Below are 18,319 nucleotides of genomic sequence, written 5' to 3'. Positions count from 1 at the left end.
CCCATGGGCCCAATCCTCAAGCTTCTCCAGGTCCTCTGGATGGCATCCCATCTTTTAGGAGGTCTCTTGCCCTGTTTTGTACTGGAACAGCATTCTTCTTGCTTCCTTTTGCTGCTGACAGATCTGCAGGAGCAATCTCTTGCCTTTCCCATCCCTTGCAGGTTTCCCTTCTGAGCTGTGCCCTTTGTAACTCCCTCCCTGCCATCCTCCTCTGTTTCTCCCAGGCAGCCTGTCCCTGCTTACACCTTCTGCAATGGCTTTCCAAGGTCTGAGGTCACTCCAGAGTTACCCATTCAGCCAAACTTGCCTCCTGCGTTACCTCCCTGTTTCCTCGCACTCTGTTCATATGCTTTAGAGAGGTTGCCTTTCAAGTTCAGCCCTTTCTCCTAAGTCTCTTGGCATTTAAGGTAATTTAGCTTTTACAGGCTACCCCTTACCAATTTCCTGAACGAGCCAAGACTGCTGCTCTGAAATCCAGGACCTTTATTCTGCTTTTTGCCTTCATTGCCTTCCTGAGTATTTTAAAGTCTTACTACACCTTACAGTCACTCGATCTAAGGCTGTCATCAGCCTTATGTCCTTAGCCATTCCTTCCTTAATTGATACAAGATTGAGCAGTGCACCTTTGCTAGTTAAAGGAGTACCTGCAATAAAAAAAGTCTTTGATGGTCTCCAGATTGCCTGTACTCTGCTGTTCTGATCTTCCAGCAGATGCCTCAAAGTTTCTGCATGAAAACATCTAATACTAAAGCTTCTTTCAATTGTTTAAAGGCTTTGTTAGCTTTTTCTTCTTGACTGGGCACTCTGTAGCACATGCACACACACATATGCAAACCCTTGCAAGCCTCCAGCCTTGGCTTCCTGGATCAGTGATATGTTGGGCTGTTGAAACAATGGGAAAACAGTGTGCAATATTTTAAGGAAGTACTAGACACTAAGTAAACTGGTGAGCAAATATGTTTGCACAGAAGAGGAATATTACCTTTTACTCCCTGCATGACTTGGGATGAGTCACTTCCCCTCTTTTCCTCCAGGTCTCAATCTGTGAAGTCTCTGCGGTAGTAGACCTACCATAATGAAGATAGGTGATGTGCAAGCACTGCTACCTTCCAGAGATTGCAGACATCATTGCATTAATACTCCTAAATGTAATTTGCATCCTCTCTTCATGGAAGCTGAGATTTGGTGATACAGAGAACATTCAAGATGACTTCCCAGTGAAAAAATAGGATGGGAATGTCCCCATGCACAAAAGCAAGGTTTGCGAGGAAGCATGGTTGCTAAAAACAATGTGCATGTTTGTAGAGCATTCTCTCATTACCAGGAATGAAATTATTTTGGGTATGACAGTGGAAGAGATCATACTCTAATTTGCTCTGTGTAAGGATTTTGAATTTCTGTGAACTACATGAGTAAGCTGTCTAGTACTGCAGAGTAGGATTAAGGCAAAAGGTGAGTGCATGGTAGAAATAAATATTTAAATGACCTGTTCAAATTACCCATACATGTGGAAAGACAAAACATTTGCTGTATTTTTCAGTCAAGAGGAATCTTTACATACTCCTGAACAGCTGACATTTGCTTCATTCAGTGTCAACCAAGTTAAGTCAAGCCTTGTTTCCTTTCTGTATTATGCTGTGGGGCTTCCTTGTTCGGGTTACGAAACATGGAGATTCCCAGTGCACTGTGCACTTTTCTCTATACCTTCCACATAGAAATACCTATTTTTAGGCTCAAGTGTGTGCATGAAGACCTTAATTAAGAAAATATATTTTTCTGTACTACCCTGCTTGTAATGTCCAGGTGTTTCTAACTGTGGTGTTTCCCCAAGCCCTCTTTCTTCTCAGTGTCTTGCATTACCAGTAGCTACCTGCTGACAAGTTTTTTATCTTAGTTTTCTACTGTGATAATTGCACTGCCTCTCTTGACTTAAGTAGTTTTAAGTAGTAGTTTAAGCCAATATGTGTACACTGCCAGTGCTGGTCAAGTTTATCTACTACTTCTTCTGCAACTTCAGGTTGCTAGTGTCTGTACATCAGAAAACAAAGTACGAGTGGTTCAATTAATCTTAATACCATTTTGAGCCTACTGCTGTAATCAGGTGATCATGTTTACACATGTACTTATTCTGACATAAAACCCTACAAAAATAGAAGGGACTTCAGTGGACAAAGTGAGGGTTTGCCAAATCCATCCCTTGCTAATATCAGTAGCTATGCCTTATTTTAAACAAGACTGGATTTACTTTGATTTCTGCATTAGTGCAGATTACATTGAGCAGAACATTTAATGTATCTCATTGATTTTCCCTGTAATACTGTTGATACACAAGTCACAGCTCTAATCATTTGTTTTACCATTAGAATTCTGTATGCAGATCTAGTCCCTGAGGATATCAGTGTGTAACCAGATACTGCATGATCTAATCAGATTCTGCAAGAAATATGTTATCACTTCAACACTTAGCAGCAGAAACCTTCATCAAAATGGAAAATTTATCTAATATTTAAAGGAAAATGCAGTTCAAAGAGACAACCACGAAAAGCAGAGGTGTACAAAATTTAAAGACATTTCTCAGATTAAACAAAGCCAAATCCAAGCCAGAGTCTAAGGTGATTTGTTGTGACTCCATTTATTGCTAAAGGAGAAAATGTTATAGCTGTTGCCTCAGTTTATAGGGTTTATTCCAGTTCAGGTGAAATAGCATTGCTCTCAGAAATGACTGACTGGCAGGATTTCATTAATGTGATACTTATTTGCTACAGCATGCATGCTTTGGAAAGTAATTTTGAAAAGCACCTACAAAAGCATCGGTGACAGGCAAGACTAGTGCTCTGAACCCATTTTGATGTAGGATTTGGATGTCTGAGGGCCTAGTGCTGCAGTCCATTTCAGGAGTGCAAGTCCTGCTGACCTTGAAGGAGGTTTGCAAGCAGTGTGTCTGAGGCAGAGGAGCAGATCTGCTTGCAGCCATGAATCTGACCAGAAGCATCTTCTTTGGCTGGAATAGTGGGAGTGTGGCTGTGCCAGCAGACAGACAGTGTTTTTGTGTAAACTGCCAGGTCTCACCACCAGGTATTCAGCAGGCTGAGGGTAGACAAAGGTGATAAACATCCCCTCTGGTCAGTTTATCTCTCCATAAAGCAAGATGAAGCCCCTTGCAGAGGAATGATCATGCAGATCATTTGCAGATGTCCTTAGATTTATCACCTGCTTTCATGTGGATGTCTAAATGCTTAGCAAAATTAACTGCTGCCTTTTCTTTTTGATTGGTTGGTTGGTTGTTGGGTTTTTTTTGTTTCATTTGCTTTGTTTTTGTTGTTTTTTTGGTTGGTTTGCTTTATTTTTTTTTTGGTTGGTTGGTTTGGGTTTTGGTTTGTTTTTTTTTAAATGGACATACCTTAAGGCAGAGAATTTTGCATAGCAAAGTGCCATACATATTTGTATTCAACTGTATTGTAGAAAATGATAACTCCTGTACATAGACATGTTAAGAAGTATACCCCATTCTTGTCAAGAACACGCAGTGGAGTTTCTGAATTTTATCAGTGGAATGCAATGCTATCCTTGTTTCTATCTATTGTACTTATTTAGCAAAGTAAAGGAAAGAGTTTTAAAGGTAAAGTTAAGAAGGAAAACAGGATTCAGTAACCTTGTGGATGAGCAGACGAGACTTGAAATAAAGGTCAGAAAGATTAAGTGTCCTTGGCATTTTTTCAACTCCTATTTTAGCTGGCTATAAAGGTGTGCGTGGAATGATATTGGTTTGTTTTGTTTCCTTTGATTCTGCAAATTAGACAGTGCATGATTCAGTGTGCAGGTCCAGACTCTTCCTGTTGGCTCAAGGGATTTATTATGTGACTATCTTTGCTACCAGAACTGCTTCAGTGTTGAGAACCTACTGGCTTCATTGAGCTTAAAAGCATAAGTAAGAGCTGGAGAGCAAGCATCAGACAAGCAGTGAAACAGGCATTACCTTTCTTTCAAGTTCCTGCAAAGTGCTGGTGGGGAAATGCTGCCAGACAAATGTACTGTAATTGAGGGAAAGGGCAGGAGAGGTGGTTGGTGAGTGTGGTACAGGTCAGAAAATTATGTTTATTAAGGAAAAAATCATTAATTACTTTTAATCTACAAATACAATGCTGATACTTTTCCTCTGTTGTGTTTTTAGGGTCTCATGACTCTTTTAGTTTCTACATCGATGAAGCCTCTCCAGTTGGGCCTGAACAGCCGGAAACAGTCCAGAATTTTGTGTCAGTTTTTGGGACTGTGGCTAAGAAGCTGATGAGGAAGTGGTTGGCTACACAGACCATGAACTTCACCAGCCAGCTGGGGGCAGGTATACGGTATTTTGATCTTAGAATTTCCACCAAGCCCAGAGACCCAGACAATGAGCTCTACTTCGCTCATGGTTTATTCAGTGCCAAAGTCAAGGAGGGTCTGGAGGAGATCAATGCATTTCTCACTGAGCACCCAAAAGAAGTGGTCTTCTTGGACTTCAATCACTTCTATGGGATGCAGAAGTACCATCATGAAAAGCTTGTCCAGATGCTCAAAGATACGTATGGAAACAAAATGTGTCCTGCTATATTTGCCCATGAAGTCACCCTCCAGTACCTGTGGGAGAAGGAACACCAAGTGCTGGTGTTCTACCACAGCCCAGTGGCTGTCGAGGTAGCGTTTCTTTGGCCAGGCCAGATGATGCCAGCTCCTTGGGCAAACACAACGGATCCGGAAAAACTGATTCAGTTTCTCCAGGCATCAATCACTGAAAGAAGAAAGAAGGGCTCCTTTTTTATATCTCAAGTAGTGCTGACACCAAAGGCTAGTACAGTGGTGAAAGGGGTTGCTAGTGGTCTCAGAGAAACAATCACAGAAAGGTAAGTTTATGGCTGGTAAGGTATGCTGACTGTCCCAAGTATGTGTGTTGGTAGTGCTGCTTTTCTAATTCCTTTTAAAGAAACTCCAGCAGATGCATTTCTCCCCTGCTACTGTGGGCTAATCAGAACTTGGGCACAATTCTAAAATCCTAAAGAGAAACACATTCAAGGACAAGCTTTTGTATCCTGAAAGAAAATCTGCTGCTTAAAGCCTAATGAGATATTATGGGATTGGCCTAATTTCTACTTTCTTTTTATTTTTTTTGTGAACACAGGTTTTGCTAATTTGTTTTGTTTTTCAAATTTGATTTCTCACTGTGACTATCTTGCCTGGGATTTCCTTACTGAATGAGGAAAAATCCATCTGCATGATCTAGATAATTTAAGGTTTTATTTATACATCAGGTATTGGATAAATAATTTGTTCATCCTGGCTCATCAGCAAAGCCTGATGCTGCAGACTTAGCATCCTTAACTACGTTTACACACCTTAAAGTTGCATGGTTTCTCTGTCTCCATACAATCACACATTGCATCGAAGCTAGCAGGACAGCATTAGAGTGAATTCGACTCCTGACAGTCTCTGAGTTATCATACAGGAAAGAGACTGCAGATCATTGTATAGGTTCTGTACATGGAATACTTTGTTGAAAGGCTATTAGTTGTTAAATTACAAAAAAAGCTACCTGTGAAAGACATGCATTATTTATACCATTCTGACTTTATTAAATCATAGCCAATTTTCAGCTTAAAGGCATATATGTGCACTGCGTTCTTGACAACTTGGTAGGAAGCCTGAAATTTAATGCCAACATGCGAGAGCTGTTGGTTTTGGTTTTTTTTTCTCCTTAAAAATAAAGAGCTGCAGAGTGTAAAAAAAAGTTTACAGTGGGGGTCACTGGCCTGTTAGTATTCTGCTCTCTGCACAGATGTGCTTGTGCCAGGAAGGTCTGTTGGAAATACTATCCCATTCTATGAGATGAATGACACAGCGCCTGCAAAGAAAACATGCCTCATCTTTGAGAAATGTTGAGCCATTTTTATGGCAGCTTTCCAAGCAACTGTTAACTTAAAAAATTAGGTGAAAACTTTACGTGAAATGGTAAAACATTGACATAGTAGGTTTTATGAGCAGTGGAATGTGATTCAGAAGTTCTTGTGTGACTGCACTTGCAGCTGTTGGTATATCTTTCATCTATGTTTTATAGGCTCCATTGGACTGGAGAATCTCCCTTTCTGCCGAGTCTGAAGAGCACTTCTCTGTGCTGAAATACTACTTTGTTGATGGGTTTTACCAATAAACACCTTGTTGTTCAGGGATTTGTTTTCTCTGCTAAACATCTTTCTGAGTGTTCTTTAGAACATGAAGTAGCACAATCAGGAAACTAACAGGTTGTTCTTAAAGCTTGCTGCATCAATAAAATAGCCATTAAAATCCATTTTCTTCTTCTCTAGCTCATAATGTACTTTCTTGAAGCTGCTTGGAAAAATAAAGGCTTCATAAAGATGCTGAATATGACTGAGCTCTGAACGTCCTGAGCCTTTGAACTCATAGTATGTCTTTCTCCACAGCAAATTTTGAGATTGTGACTAACCTGAAATGTCAGGTTATAATTGGGCTGAAAAACTTGGAAATATTGTTTTTCCAAATTTCAACTAAGATTTTTCACATGAGCCACAAATGTGTAATCACATCTGCTGCATGAGTACTTGCTTCTTTCTTTGCATAACTGTTATAAGCCATTATGAAAAAAATGGACCTTTAAAATTATCTCCAGGCTTGGAATGTGTGATAATGTAGAGAAAAACTGAGCTTGTATGTTGAGTTAACTGCTCTAAAAGTAAACATCAAGTATATTCAGAACTGCTCCTCACTTTATCATGATCCTGTTAAATAGGTGAGCAATTAGAAGATGAAATGTAATTAGTAGAACTTGCACAGTCCTCTTCAACATCACTGCCTTAAAGTTTTAGTAACTTAAAAGTATGTAATCCATACTAAAGGAGCCAAGAGAGGTGTTCCAACTGTGCTGTGTTTGCTACTTTGAACCGTCTCTTAATTAGTTTTAAAAAGATTATTCTGTCCTTTTCAGAATAAATATACAGGTCAAGTCTCATCACCGTGTCCGGGTAGATAACATATGGACTTTTTTTACCAGTTACTGAATAGACTTATACATATTATACTGTTTTCTCCTTATTAAGAAATGCTGGTGAAGAGCTTTACATTAAGAATGCTTTTGGCAGCAGTTTTATGACCGTACTTAGATGGGGTTTTTCCTGCACTTTGAATTTTAGAAGATCTGAATGCAAATGTGGAAAAAGGTTGAATTTTTCACATAATCCTGGTGTGGGGTTTCGTTTGGGTATTTTTTCCTAAACTAGGCATTACATTTGAGAAATATTTCTTTGGCATTTTTGAATAAAACCTGTAGTAATTTCTTTTGTTTTTTCCTCCGTCTGTACAGATGCCTTTTACATATGGATAATAGAGCAAAGTTTAGATCTTTTAAATTCAATAAAACATACCAGGCTTTGATCTCTGCAGTTGTTTATTAGTCCTGAGATTATTTATGATTTGAAGAGCAATGGCTACCTTAGAGGGAGAACCTGGTTTTCCTCAGTCACAGCATCTGTTGCACTAGAAAAAGTGTGAGCAGACACTGTGCAGCAATCCATGCTCCTTTCTGCTGTTTTTTAGCTTATGTTGTGAAAGAGCACAGTGAAATATTCCTCTGCAGCCAAGATGGTTGGTTTAATGGCTGTTCATCATGACTGCCTGTGGTGGTGGAGGTCCACACATTCACACTGCAGTAGAGCAATCTCCCAAGGCAATACATTTCAGAAGGAAAAGAGAAGTTATTCCTTAACCTGTTCCCCACACCACAGATATGCAAGATGGGAAGCCCACAGTAACCTTGATTAAAAAAAAAAAAATCAACAAAAAAACCAGTTTCATGCTCCTAAGTCTGAATTGAATGAAGATATACCAGGACTGTTTTCTGCTGATAAGGTTTGCTCACAGACTTTGTCGTCATCACAGGTAGTGTTCTGTGGTACAGTAATTAGAAAGAAGGAGAAATTATAAAGTCATGAAGCTTTCTGTCCTGCACAAATATGAGAGGAAAAAGCCATTTCTTGTAAGGTCTCCCTAAGACCACAGTTCAGTGTAACAAAACTCGATAACACAGATTTCACCTTCATTACTTGAATGAGAAGAATTGCTTGCATGTGTGCACATTATGTTTCTTGGATTTGATGAAAAACTTTGAGGACTATCAGTATGTTTTCAGGCTTAACATTCTGTCACTCACACAGTTTAGATGCCAAGAAATACTCTTTGATTAGCAAACAGTATGTGCCAAATAAATTACGTTTCCTGTGCTCATTGAATTAAATTCACAGTGAGGCAGCTGCCTTTAGTACATCTAAAAGGTGGTTGTGAGACACCCTTTTGATTAGTGTAGAGCTCTTCTTCCTAATAATCTAGTTTGTTTTCTGATTTGCAGTGAAATTACTAATTTTATCTCTGACACTTGAGACAAGCATGATATTCTCTTTGTGTCTCTGAGGTTTAATAATATAGAAGAAGAATAGATCTCCTTCAGATGATGCAAAAAACCTGTGGTACTTTTAAAGCTTTCAAAAAATAGAAAATAAACACATACCCTGCCAATTGTCACTTGATTTCCAAATTAATCTCTAAGGATAATGTTCTCTGTGGCTCACATATGACTAAATCCTTGCCTACCATGCTAAAACTTCCTCCTTATCAACCAAACCAAATTTAAAAAAAAAAATATCCTGCACATAAGAATGAACCTTTGAAAGTGGAGGCAAAGCATCCAATCCACACTATTAACAGCAGGGGTGGTAAGTAGGCCACAGAAGCTGTCAGGAGAAAAGGCATCTCTCGGTACAGTCATGAACTAAGCAGAGTCAGATTTAGCTAGAAATAGGTGGATATTATATGAAAAATGATCCCTGAAGTTGCAAGAAGTGGGATTTTTTTGAGTCAGTTACTGATGGTACCATATCTTGGTCAGCTGAATTTTGGGGTTTCTGTGTGGCAGGAAGAGTGGGAATTGATCATATTTTGATCCTTGGTACTGACTGATGCCATTCTCCAACTATTTTATGTGAAAAAGCAAAACAACAGAAATGGTGACTGTGGCAGCTGTATTTTCCTAATTGTCTGTGCATTCTTCCTGATTGTAACCTTGATATCTGTCTCTGTGATGGACTGCAGGAGAGCAGCAGGCTCCAATGAGCTCGTTTGGATTTCAGGACTCGACAAGCTGGTGTGTCAGCTCTTTAGCTGCCGGCAGGCGATCGCGGGCTCTGTCCCTCACTAATGTGTGTGGTACAACATACTTGCTTGACTGGGCCATGCTTGCTTTTGGAGGTGGTTGTCTTTTTTTGTCTCTTTCAACCCCCCCCCCGACCCTAGAAGGCACAAAATGGCATTCTGGTATGTTGGTAGGGAATCCAAAAGTACTCTGGGCAATCCAGATAAATCCTTAGTATTTCTGTTCTTCCTCAAACTATCCTTAATTACTTTTCCAGTCTTTCCACACAAGAAGCCGTCTCTGTGTTTGCACACAGAACAGCACAGGGAGACCTTGGTTTCATTTGAAGAATATATCTACCATGTCAACTGGCCTGCACAGTAAAATCCCAAGCCGACTGTGTATGTGTAGTGGCATTTCATGGTTGGAGCATCTGTGTGCATGAGAATTTTAATACAGCATTCCCATAGGAAGGGCTGGGTGGTTGTGTCTGAAGGCTTTGGTCATGAACCTGGGACAGTATTAAATTGCCACAAAATACAGGAGCAGAGGATTTTTAATAACTTCGTTGAAGCATTTATCTACATACCTAGTAGTAGGCTGTGGGATTTTGTCCAGAAAGGAGACTGTCACAGTGATCACCAGCTCTGTAACCACCAGCATTATCAGTGTCTTGTTTTTTGGGTGTTTGTTTGGGGTAGTTGTCTTGGTGTTTCCTTGGGGTGGGTGGGGGTGTCTCACAGTCTTTCCCTCTATTTTGTCTGCTTGTGAGCTTTATCGTGTTAGGCACCGAAACACCTGCTTGCAGTTACAGTATATGCTGTGTGACTGCTTGTAAATATATTTTATATGATCCTGTCATCACACTCTGAGCACAGTGTGACCCTTCATGTACAGAAAGCAGCGTTTTCCATCACAAATAGGAAATGTTCATTCATTCACTCAGCCCCACTGCTGTAAGCTGTCACTAACATCTACTTGTCTCAAAGATTTCATGCTTCAGTCTCTATGCCTGCTGTAGTGAAATTGCAAATGTCTCAGTCAGTTGGGTTTTCTTTGATCTTTCTGTATTACTCAGATCACTAAGGAAACTCAACAGCTAATAGATGCTAACAATTGCTGACCCCAGGAAAAATGCATTTGCTGATGTTGGGCCTGGGTCTATGTAGCTGCTTTTGCTTCATTCTGAAGGGAATGATTCCTTGATGGATTGATCCTTCTGCTCTTCATTTATAAGGTACAAAATGAACACAGATTTACACAAACAAGCTCTTCCAGATGTATTCACAAGGGGATTTTCAAGGTGGTAATAATTTTCTGTAATACAATGATATGTAATACAAACTCAAACAAATACAAACTCAGGAGGTGCGGGCACATCCATGTTTCTCTGTTGTGTTAGCACCTGCAAGCTGCAAACCATTGCCTTCAGGACTATATGAGTAAGTAGATCTGTAGACACATCCTTGTCAAATTTTAAGCAGAGAACTGGACAGTTCTGGACTAACTAACATGTTTGCTATATGTTTGAACATGCTGTATCATTCCTGACAGACTTGAGCAATTCTCAGCATCCTCTAAAGGCTTAGAGGGCTTTCAAATGCAATCTAGGGAGAATGCATCTGCACTGTCTTGTGAGAAGTCAGCTGTCTATCCCTGACTTCTGCATTGTCTATCTCCATTTGGATGGTAGGAAAGGTGTAAGACAGGAAAGGGTGTTAAGGAAACCTTAGCTACAGAACCCTCTCAGATCCATTGTCAGAAGGTACACCAAGCCTGCAATTAATTTCATTAAATGCTTCCCCATGCTTACAAACAAGTAGCCTCTGTTTGTATGAGCAGTTGGGCATGCAGGCTACAGCCAGAGTTGTGTTGGGGTAAAGCATGCAGAAGAAGCAGGAATTCTGACACCCTGGTGCCACATTGATGAAAAAGAGATACTGGAAGAGGGGGATGGAAAAGGATTTGAAAATAGGGAAAGCAGCCAGGCTGAATATCTTGGGGATGTACCACCTTCTATATGATGCAGAACTTGCATAGGCTGTAAAAATGCCCATGCTTTTGTTCTGTTAAAACAGTAATGTCTGTATAATACAATGCAATTCTTTCTTAAGGAGCCACTGCCGTTGTGAAAGATGCTGGTTTCATGCAATATAAAGCCTGGAAATATTTAACCTTCTTTTACTGATCTTTTCTTTACAATTTTACTTCTAGCCAAATGTTTCATAATTCTAATTTCCTCCAGGATTGATTTTTTTTTTGAGGGAGGGGTAGGGGAAGGGCTAAGATATAAAATTGATGTAGTCAAAGATAATAATAACAGTTTGTCTATAATTATAATGATATAATTGCATGTATTGACCCTGGCTGTACAGTTGCTTCAACAGAGCACAGCTTGTTATATTAAAATGTTTTTTAGTATTTATTTCAGACACTAAGAAAAATAATAAAAGACACGTCTTTGAGATGTTGAATGATCATACAGTGGGATTTGACCTTTGGCAATATTTTAATACTGTAGCTGTTGATCTGAGGGTTTTTGTAACTAAGCAACTGTCATCCAGAATGTATTATATCATAAAAGAGTATTAAGATATGAAGGAGACTAAGTGGTTAGAGTGGAGAAGGAGCCGTGATGAGATGTAGGCACTTTCCCATTGAACATTTTTGTTTTCTGAGCTATAGCAAAAAAGATGAACCTTGCCATCATTTGTTTCATGGTGGGGTATTGAAACCTGCCTAATTTTATCTTTCAAACGGCATTCTGGAACTCTCAGTTCTGCCAGCATGCACTGTTGTGCAGTAAATCAAGTATGATATCAGATCTTGGGTAATGGACACCTTGATTTTGCTGCTGGACAGCAAAGAGGGACAGCCATGGATCTTTATTCCCTTCCTACTTGGATTTAGAATCAAAAAATCACTAATGTAGGAAGAGATGTTCAAGATCCTTGAGTCCAACCTTTGACTGAACACTGTCATGCCAACTAAACCATAGCACTAAGTGTCACATCCAGTAGTTTCTTGAACATTTCCAAGGATGGTGATTCCACCTCCTCCATGGGCAGCTTGTTCCAATGCCTAACCACACTTTCAGTGAAGCAATTCTTCCCGATCTCCAATCTGAACTTCCCTTGGTGCAGCTTGAGGCCATTTCCTCATGTCCTGGGAGAGAAGGTCAACCCCCGCCTTGTTACAACCTGTACAGCGTTGTAGAGGGCAATGAGGTCACCCCTGAACCTCTTTTTCTGGAGGTGAAACAACCTCAGCTCCTTCAGCTGCTCCATATATGACTTAATCTACAGACTCTTCCCCAGCTCTGTTGCCCTTCTCTGGACTCATTCCAGCATCTCAATGTCTTTCCCGTACTGCGGGGTTGTCTCGAGTGAGCTGTCAGCTGTGTGGGGGTCATGCCACCCTCCCTGCATCAAGAGGAGGATCTGCCTATGTGCAAGGACCACTGTTGTCACATCCTTTCCTTAGCCACCTTTCTCCATCTCGCTCCTCCCACGCATGCTCTTTTTACTTTGTTTTGCTTGCTTCTCTAAGCTACTGCAATCAGTCAGCCCAGCAAGTTTCATTTCCACTTCAGCTGCATGTGAGGTGATGGTAAGGGTTTGGGCAGTTAAGGTGAAAATATAAACCTGAAACCAGAGTGTTACCATCAGCCTTTAAAAATGGTAAAGATTTAGGAAAAGATGTGTTGTACCAGGGATACTGTTTCAGGCTGTTGTCTGGTGCTAGGTGGGTAGTCCTAAAGCTCTTTGCTGGAATGTCATCAAGGTACTTGTGTGTTGTCCAAGGTACTGGCACTGTTTCTGAGAAAAGTAGGAGCTCGTGGCATGATGAGTGCCCAGTCTGGTCCATCTGTTAAGCATCCCTCTGTCAAAGGTAAAGGACAGGGCTCAGCTGAGAGGGGTAAGGTCATCACTGTGGCACTGGAAATGAGAGTGTGCTCTTGCCCTATTTTCACACTAGGCACAGTGAGTTCTTCTGAGCCTTTTGCGAATCTCAGCACAGAACATTTGGCTCATAATGATATCCTAGTGGTGTTTGCTGCTGGCTCCCTCTCTCCATCAGATAGTGTTTCACTGCTGTTACTGTCTGGCTGTGCTAGAACAGGAGAGACATGAATCTAGTTGAATGGTTTTGTCTTGGTGGAAACCTCTCTCCTCTGAGCTCTCCAGTCTGAGGGACATTTGTGGAGGCATTAATCCTCCATGATAAACATCTGGAATTTTTTTTTCTTCTGAGCTATTTCTTATAAAACAGATAGGTGGGCTGTTGCTTGAAAAATACTTTTCAGCTCAGGAAGGACATTTCTTTGTTCTCTAGTAACTGAAACATAAACATCCAAAGGAGAGCTACAAAGATGCTGAAGGGTCTAGAGGAGATACCATATGGAGAGTGTCTGAGGTCACTTGGCTTGTCCAGCCTGGAGAGGAGGAAACTGAGAGGAGACCTGATAAACTGTCTGCAGCTTCCTCATGAGGAGAAGAGGAGGGAAGATGCTGATCTTTCTGGTGTCAGGTCTTGAGAGAATGGCATGAAGCTGTGTCAGGGGAGGTTTAGATTGGGTATTAGGAGAAAATTTTTCACCCAGAGGGTGTTTGGGTGCTGGAACAGGCTCCCCAGGGAAGTGGTCACAGCACCAACCCTACCAGAGTTTGAGAAACATTTGGACAATGCTCTCAGGCACATGGTGTGATTCTTGGGGTTGTCCTGTGCAGGGCCAGGCGTTAGACTTCAACCATTTTATGGATCCCTTCCAAATCAGGATGTTCTGTGATTCTGTGAAATAATGCACTGGATGGACTGACAACAATGGTCAGTTTCTGTAATTCCCTCTCAGTAACCTTCCTCTTCTGCTAACAGCCAGCATTCACTGTACCAGCTGCACAGCTCTTCTCAGGGTACATATCTTCTGAAATACAGACTCACATCTGCTTGTTGCGATTCTTGTAAGTGGTTTGTATTTTCTCCAGGCTTATGTTTGTGAATCCATGTCATCTCTTAAATAACATCTCTGTCAATGCACAATATACCAGTGCATTGGGTCACACTGACAGTATATAAGTCCATAGGATTTGATGAGATGCATCCTGAAGTCCTGAGGGAATTGGCTGATGGAGTTGCTGGGCTGCTCTCCATCGTATTTGAAAAGTCATGGAAATCAGGTGAAATCCCAGGTGCCTGGAAAAAGAGAAACATTGTACCCTTTTTTAAGAAGGGTAGAAAAGAAGACCCTGGGAGCTACTGACCTGTCAGCCTCACCTCTTTGCCTGGGAAGATAATGAAACAGATCCTCATAGAAGTTATGCTAAGGTACATGGAGAACAGGGAGGTGATTTGGGGCAGTCAGCACGGCTTCACCAAGGGCAAGTCCTGCCTGACCAAACCAGTGGCCTTCTGTGATGCATCAGTGGACAGGGGATGTCATCTGTGTGGACTGTAAAGCCTTTGACATGGTCCCCCCCAGCATCCTTCCCTCTAAATTGGAGATATGGCCTTGATGAATAGACTATCTGGTGAATAAGGAATTGCCTGGATAGTCACATCCAGAGGGTAGTGGCCAACAGCTCAGAGTCCTGATGGACATCAGTGACAAGTGGTGTCCCTTGGATAACCTTTAAAGGTCTATTTCAACACAAACTAACCAGTTATTCCATGACCTTTTTATTATAGTGTTTCTCAACCAAGTGCCTATCCTGGCTTTTCTCCAGGGGAATTTTAGTGTATTGTTGATGCATCCTCTGCAGTTCCCTAGTAAAGTTTTACAAGCTATATAGTGTATTTTTTAGTCTATCTTTTTCCTGATGGTTAGCAGCCATGGTTCATTGATATGGAGTTCTCATTAAATAAGATATGAGATCAATCCAGAATTTACCAGTATTACTGGAAACATGAGACTTCTCAAAATATGTGCTTATATTTAGTGCTAATCAGAACTAGTAAGAGCGCTACAAATCACCAAAAACATTATTGTTTTTAAACCTATATTGAGCTCACATCAGTGGTATATTGGTTAATAATTAATTTCCTTTGTTAAGAGTTTGGTCTACAGTTATTGGTTTTGTTAGATGTGGTGTCAAGTGCGTGTTTATGTAAATTGTTTCAATCCATTTGTTCTTTTTCCCATCAATGCAGCTTTTTATTGAAAACTGCAGGTGTCTTAAAGTCTACTCTTTTCCCAGGAATGCTGCTTTTGGAGTTTTTCCCCAGGGAGAAGTCTATTTTAACAAAATATTTTATGTCAAAACATTTCCATTTTCACTTCTATTAATTCTGTCTTGTCATTAGATTTATGTTACAGTGTTAATTGCAATATTTAGTGCTGTTTCTATATTCACAGTTTTTCATTTTTGTAGTCAGAAATAGGTCTTGAACTTTTTTTGATAGGAGAGGCCAACATTTTGGTTTTGCGTTCTAATTTGAAACAAAATCACATTTTTAAATGCTGGAGTTTTAACACAACGGCAGTTGTTCGTTTTGATATCTTGGTTTCAGATCTATTTAGTACCACAACAGATATCTAGCACTGAAGTATCCAACCTTTGCCTGCCCCTTGATATTGATCAAGCGACAGTCTCCAGATAGTATACTTTTTCTCTCATTCCTAATGTCTATTTTAATTATGCTTATGGCTATTAGAAACTACAGTTTTATCTACTATCTATAGGGTGAATACCACCAGCCAAGCAAAGTAGAATTATTATTAACAGTATTAATTAACCTGGAGTGCATGGTAATAAGCACTGTAGAAGGGCAGATTTCTTCAGGGAGACACTATTGTCCAAGTAATACTGTGGCATATTTCAGGGTCTTCTACTTTTTTTTTACAGGAGAAATAAGTCAGAATCTGTTCTTAATTTTTCCCTGAGAAAGTTCAACCTCATTGTTTTGTCTAGAAGTTAAACGGCCCAACTGCCCTCTCTAAAATTTAAAATTATTTGAAGTCAAGACAGACAGCATGTTGGCAGCTGTAGTCTAGAGGTAGTGATTCGTGACTATGCAATGTGGAAGAGTCTGACTCAGCTTTTTCACTGATCTGAACTTCACTGTCAGTCGTGTTATGCTGCCATTGATAGTATCATCTAGACTTCTCAAGACTGTTGGCAATAAGGTTGAATTAAAAGTAAAGATGACTATTTGTATTTGATTTCAGAATCTACCAGTAATGAATGTTAAAAAGGATGTCTTAGAGGTCACCAGCACTATCTACCAGAGTGAAAGAAGCACATTATATTTCCTCCAGTGGATTCCTTTGTACAGTGAACTGTACCATTACTACCTTAGTGATAGGCCCTTGTGAGTTGGTTAAAATAACTGTTATTAATCCCATGTATCTTCATGTCCAGTTTGGGGAGTTTGGAAGTTAGTTTACCAAGCAGTGTTTGAATTGTCGGGATTCCTCTTGGAGACTTCTTTTGCCACTCTCGGTATCATTGGGGAAGATGTTTCATAATAGCTGTAAGAAGTGAATGCGTTCAAGCAGAGAGCAGAGTGATCTGTCTAATCCCCATAGCAGAAAAGCTGGAAGACTAGCGTGGCCATTGCACATGTTAAAGCAGACCTCTGAAAACAGTGGTTTAGAGTGGAGAGCAGCAAAAATTAATGACCTAATCTAAAAATGGCAGGGGAATGGTCTGAGCTGCCCCCAGTGTTCACAAGAGTGAAGAGCCTAGATGGAAAAAAGTGATAATTGAAGATACAGAGGTTAATGGAAAGCAGGATAAGTGTTGATGGGGTTTTGCCAAAGATGGATAGTGTCATTATGCGTTTGGTTTTGTAATCTGTTCCATGGAAATTTCACAGGAAAATTTTGGGATATCAGTAATCAAAGAATCATGGAATGGTTTAGTTTGGAAAGGACCTTTTAAATCATCTAGTTGCAACCCTCCCACCATGGCCAGGGATACCTTCTGCTAGACCAGGTTGCTCAAAGCCCCATCCAACCTGGCCTTCAACACTTCCAGGGATGGGGCATTCACAGCTTCTCTAAGCAACCTTTTTCCAGTGCATCACCACCCTCACAGTGAAGAATTTTTTCCTAAATCTAATCTAAATCTGTCCTTGTTTAGTTTAAAACTGTTCCTCCTTGTCCTATCACTATCTGACCATGTAAAAAGCTACTCTCCCTCTTATTTATAAACCCCTTCAAGTACTGGAAGGCTGCTATAAGGTCTCCCTGAAGCCTTCTCTTCTCCAGGCTGAACAACCCCAGCTCTCTCATCCTGTATTCATAGGAGAGGTGCATCACCTCTCTGATGATCTTTGTGTCCTGCTCTGGACCCATTCCAGCAGGTCCATGTCTTTCCTGTGCTGAGGACCCCAGAGCTGAATGCCGGTCTACAGCTGGGGTCTCACAAGGGCAGAGGGGCAGAATCACCTCCCTCGAGGTCACATCTGGTATGGCCAGGTGCAGCTGGTGAACAATGTATAATGCAGGTGGTAAACTGTTAAGTAGGATGTTATCAACTGAAATGGAATTTGGAAACCCAAACCTAAGTTGGACTTGCTGAAGGGTCCTCAAAGAGCACGGTCATCTCTAGTTTTTCCATGAAGGAACTTAAAATCAGCTGTAGGGAACTGCTAGTGGAGTTTGCTGGTAACATGAAGAGGCTACATTGTAACAAAGGAGAGCTGAGAGGAAAAATACAGCAAGACTTGGATACCTCAGTACTTAGAAATAAGATGATATTCAGTGGTATAACATGCAAGGTCATTGTGATGGGAGCACGCTCTGGTAAGGTGAGATCTCATCAGCTGGGAATAGCAGGCAAGACAGATGCTGCAGTGTCACCCATGGTTGGCTAAAGCTGAGCCCTCATTGGGAAGAATCTGGAATAAAGGGCGGTATCCTCTTGATACACACCTAGACATTTAGAGCATGTGCAGAAAGGTGGTGATACTACTATCTGAGGTGTGAGTAGGATATCTTTTTTGGATGTTCAGTGCAGTTCTGATCATCCATGTTCTGGGGAGTAGATAAAATTGGCACAGATGCAGAGAGGGACTACTAACTAGAATAAACAGGATGTGAATTGCTGAAGACATTGAGAGAACTTGTCTTGTTAATCCTAGCACAGTGAGGCCTGAGAGGCTGTGTGATTGCCTACTGTCTGTAAATATCACAGGGGAATACATACC

The 18,319-nt window shown here is 40.7% G+C and overlaps 1 protein-coding gene and 1 long non-coding RNA gene across 2 annotated transcripts in view; one reads left to right on the top strand and one right to left on the bottom strand.

The window, feature by feature from the left end:
- PLCXD3 (phosphatidylinositol specific phospholipase C X domain containing 3) overlaps positions 1-18,319 on the top strand; it is a 75,835-nt gene that overhangs the window by 45,670 nt on the left and 11,846 nt on the right. Inside the window, exon 2 of the mRNA XM_027670641.1 lies at positions 4,172-4,880. Coding sequence (XP_027526442.1) covers positions 4,172-4,880 — 709 coding nt within the window. The remainder of the gene's footprint in view (positions 1-4,171; positions 4,881-18,319) is intronic.
- LOC113960839 lies at positions 1,720-17,503 on the bottom strand. The gene is made up of 3 exons (XR_003532121.1): positions 17,335-17,503; positions 12,431-12,433; positions 1,720-1,732 (listed from the first exon to the last, which is right to left on the bottom strand). It is a non-coding gene; the product is annotated as an uncharacterized LOC113960839 (long non-coding RNA).

This window comes from Neopelma chrysocephalum, unplaced genomic scaffold (genome assembly GCF_003984885.1).
Source record: "Neopelma chrysocephalum unplaced genomic scaffold, ASM398488v2 Primary Assembly neopelma1_96921, whole genome shotgun sequence".
NCBI classification, from domain to species: domain Eukaryota; kingdom Metazoa; phylum Chordata; class Aves; order Passeriformes; family Pipridae; genus Neopelma; species Neopelma chrysocephalum.
Note: the sequence above shows the minus strand (reverse complement) of the source record. Positions and strands in the feature narration are given on the sequence as shown.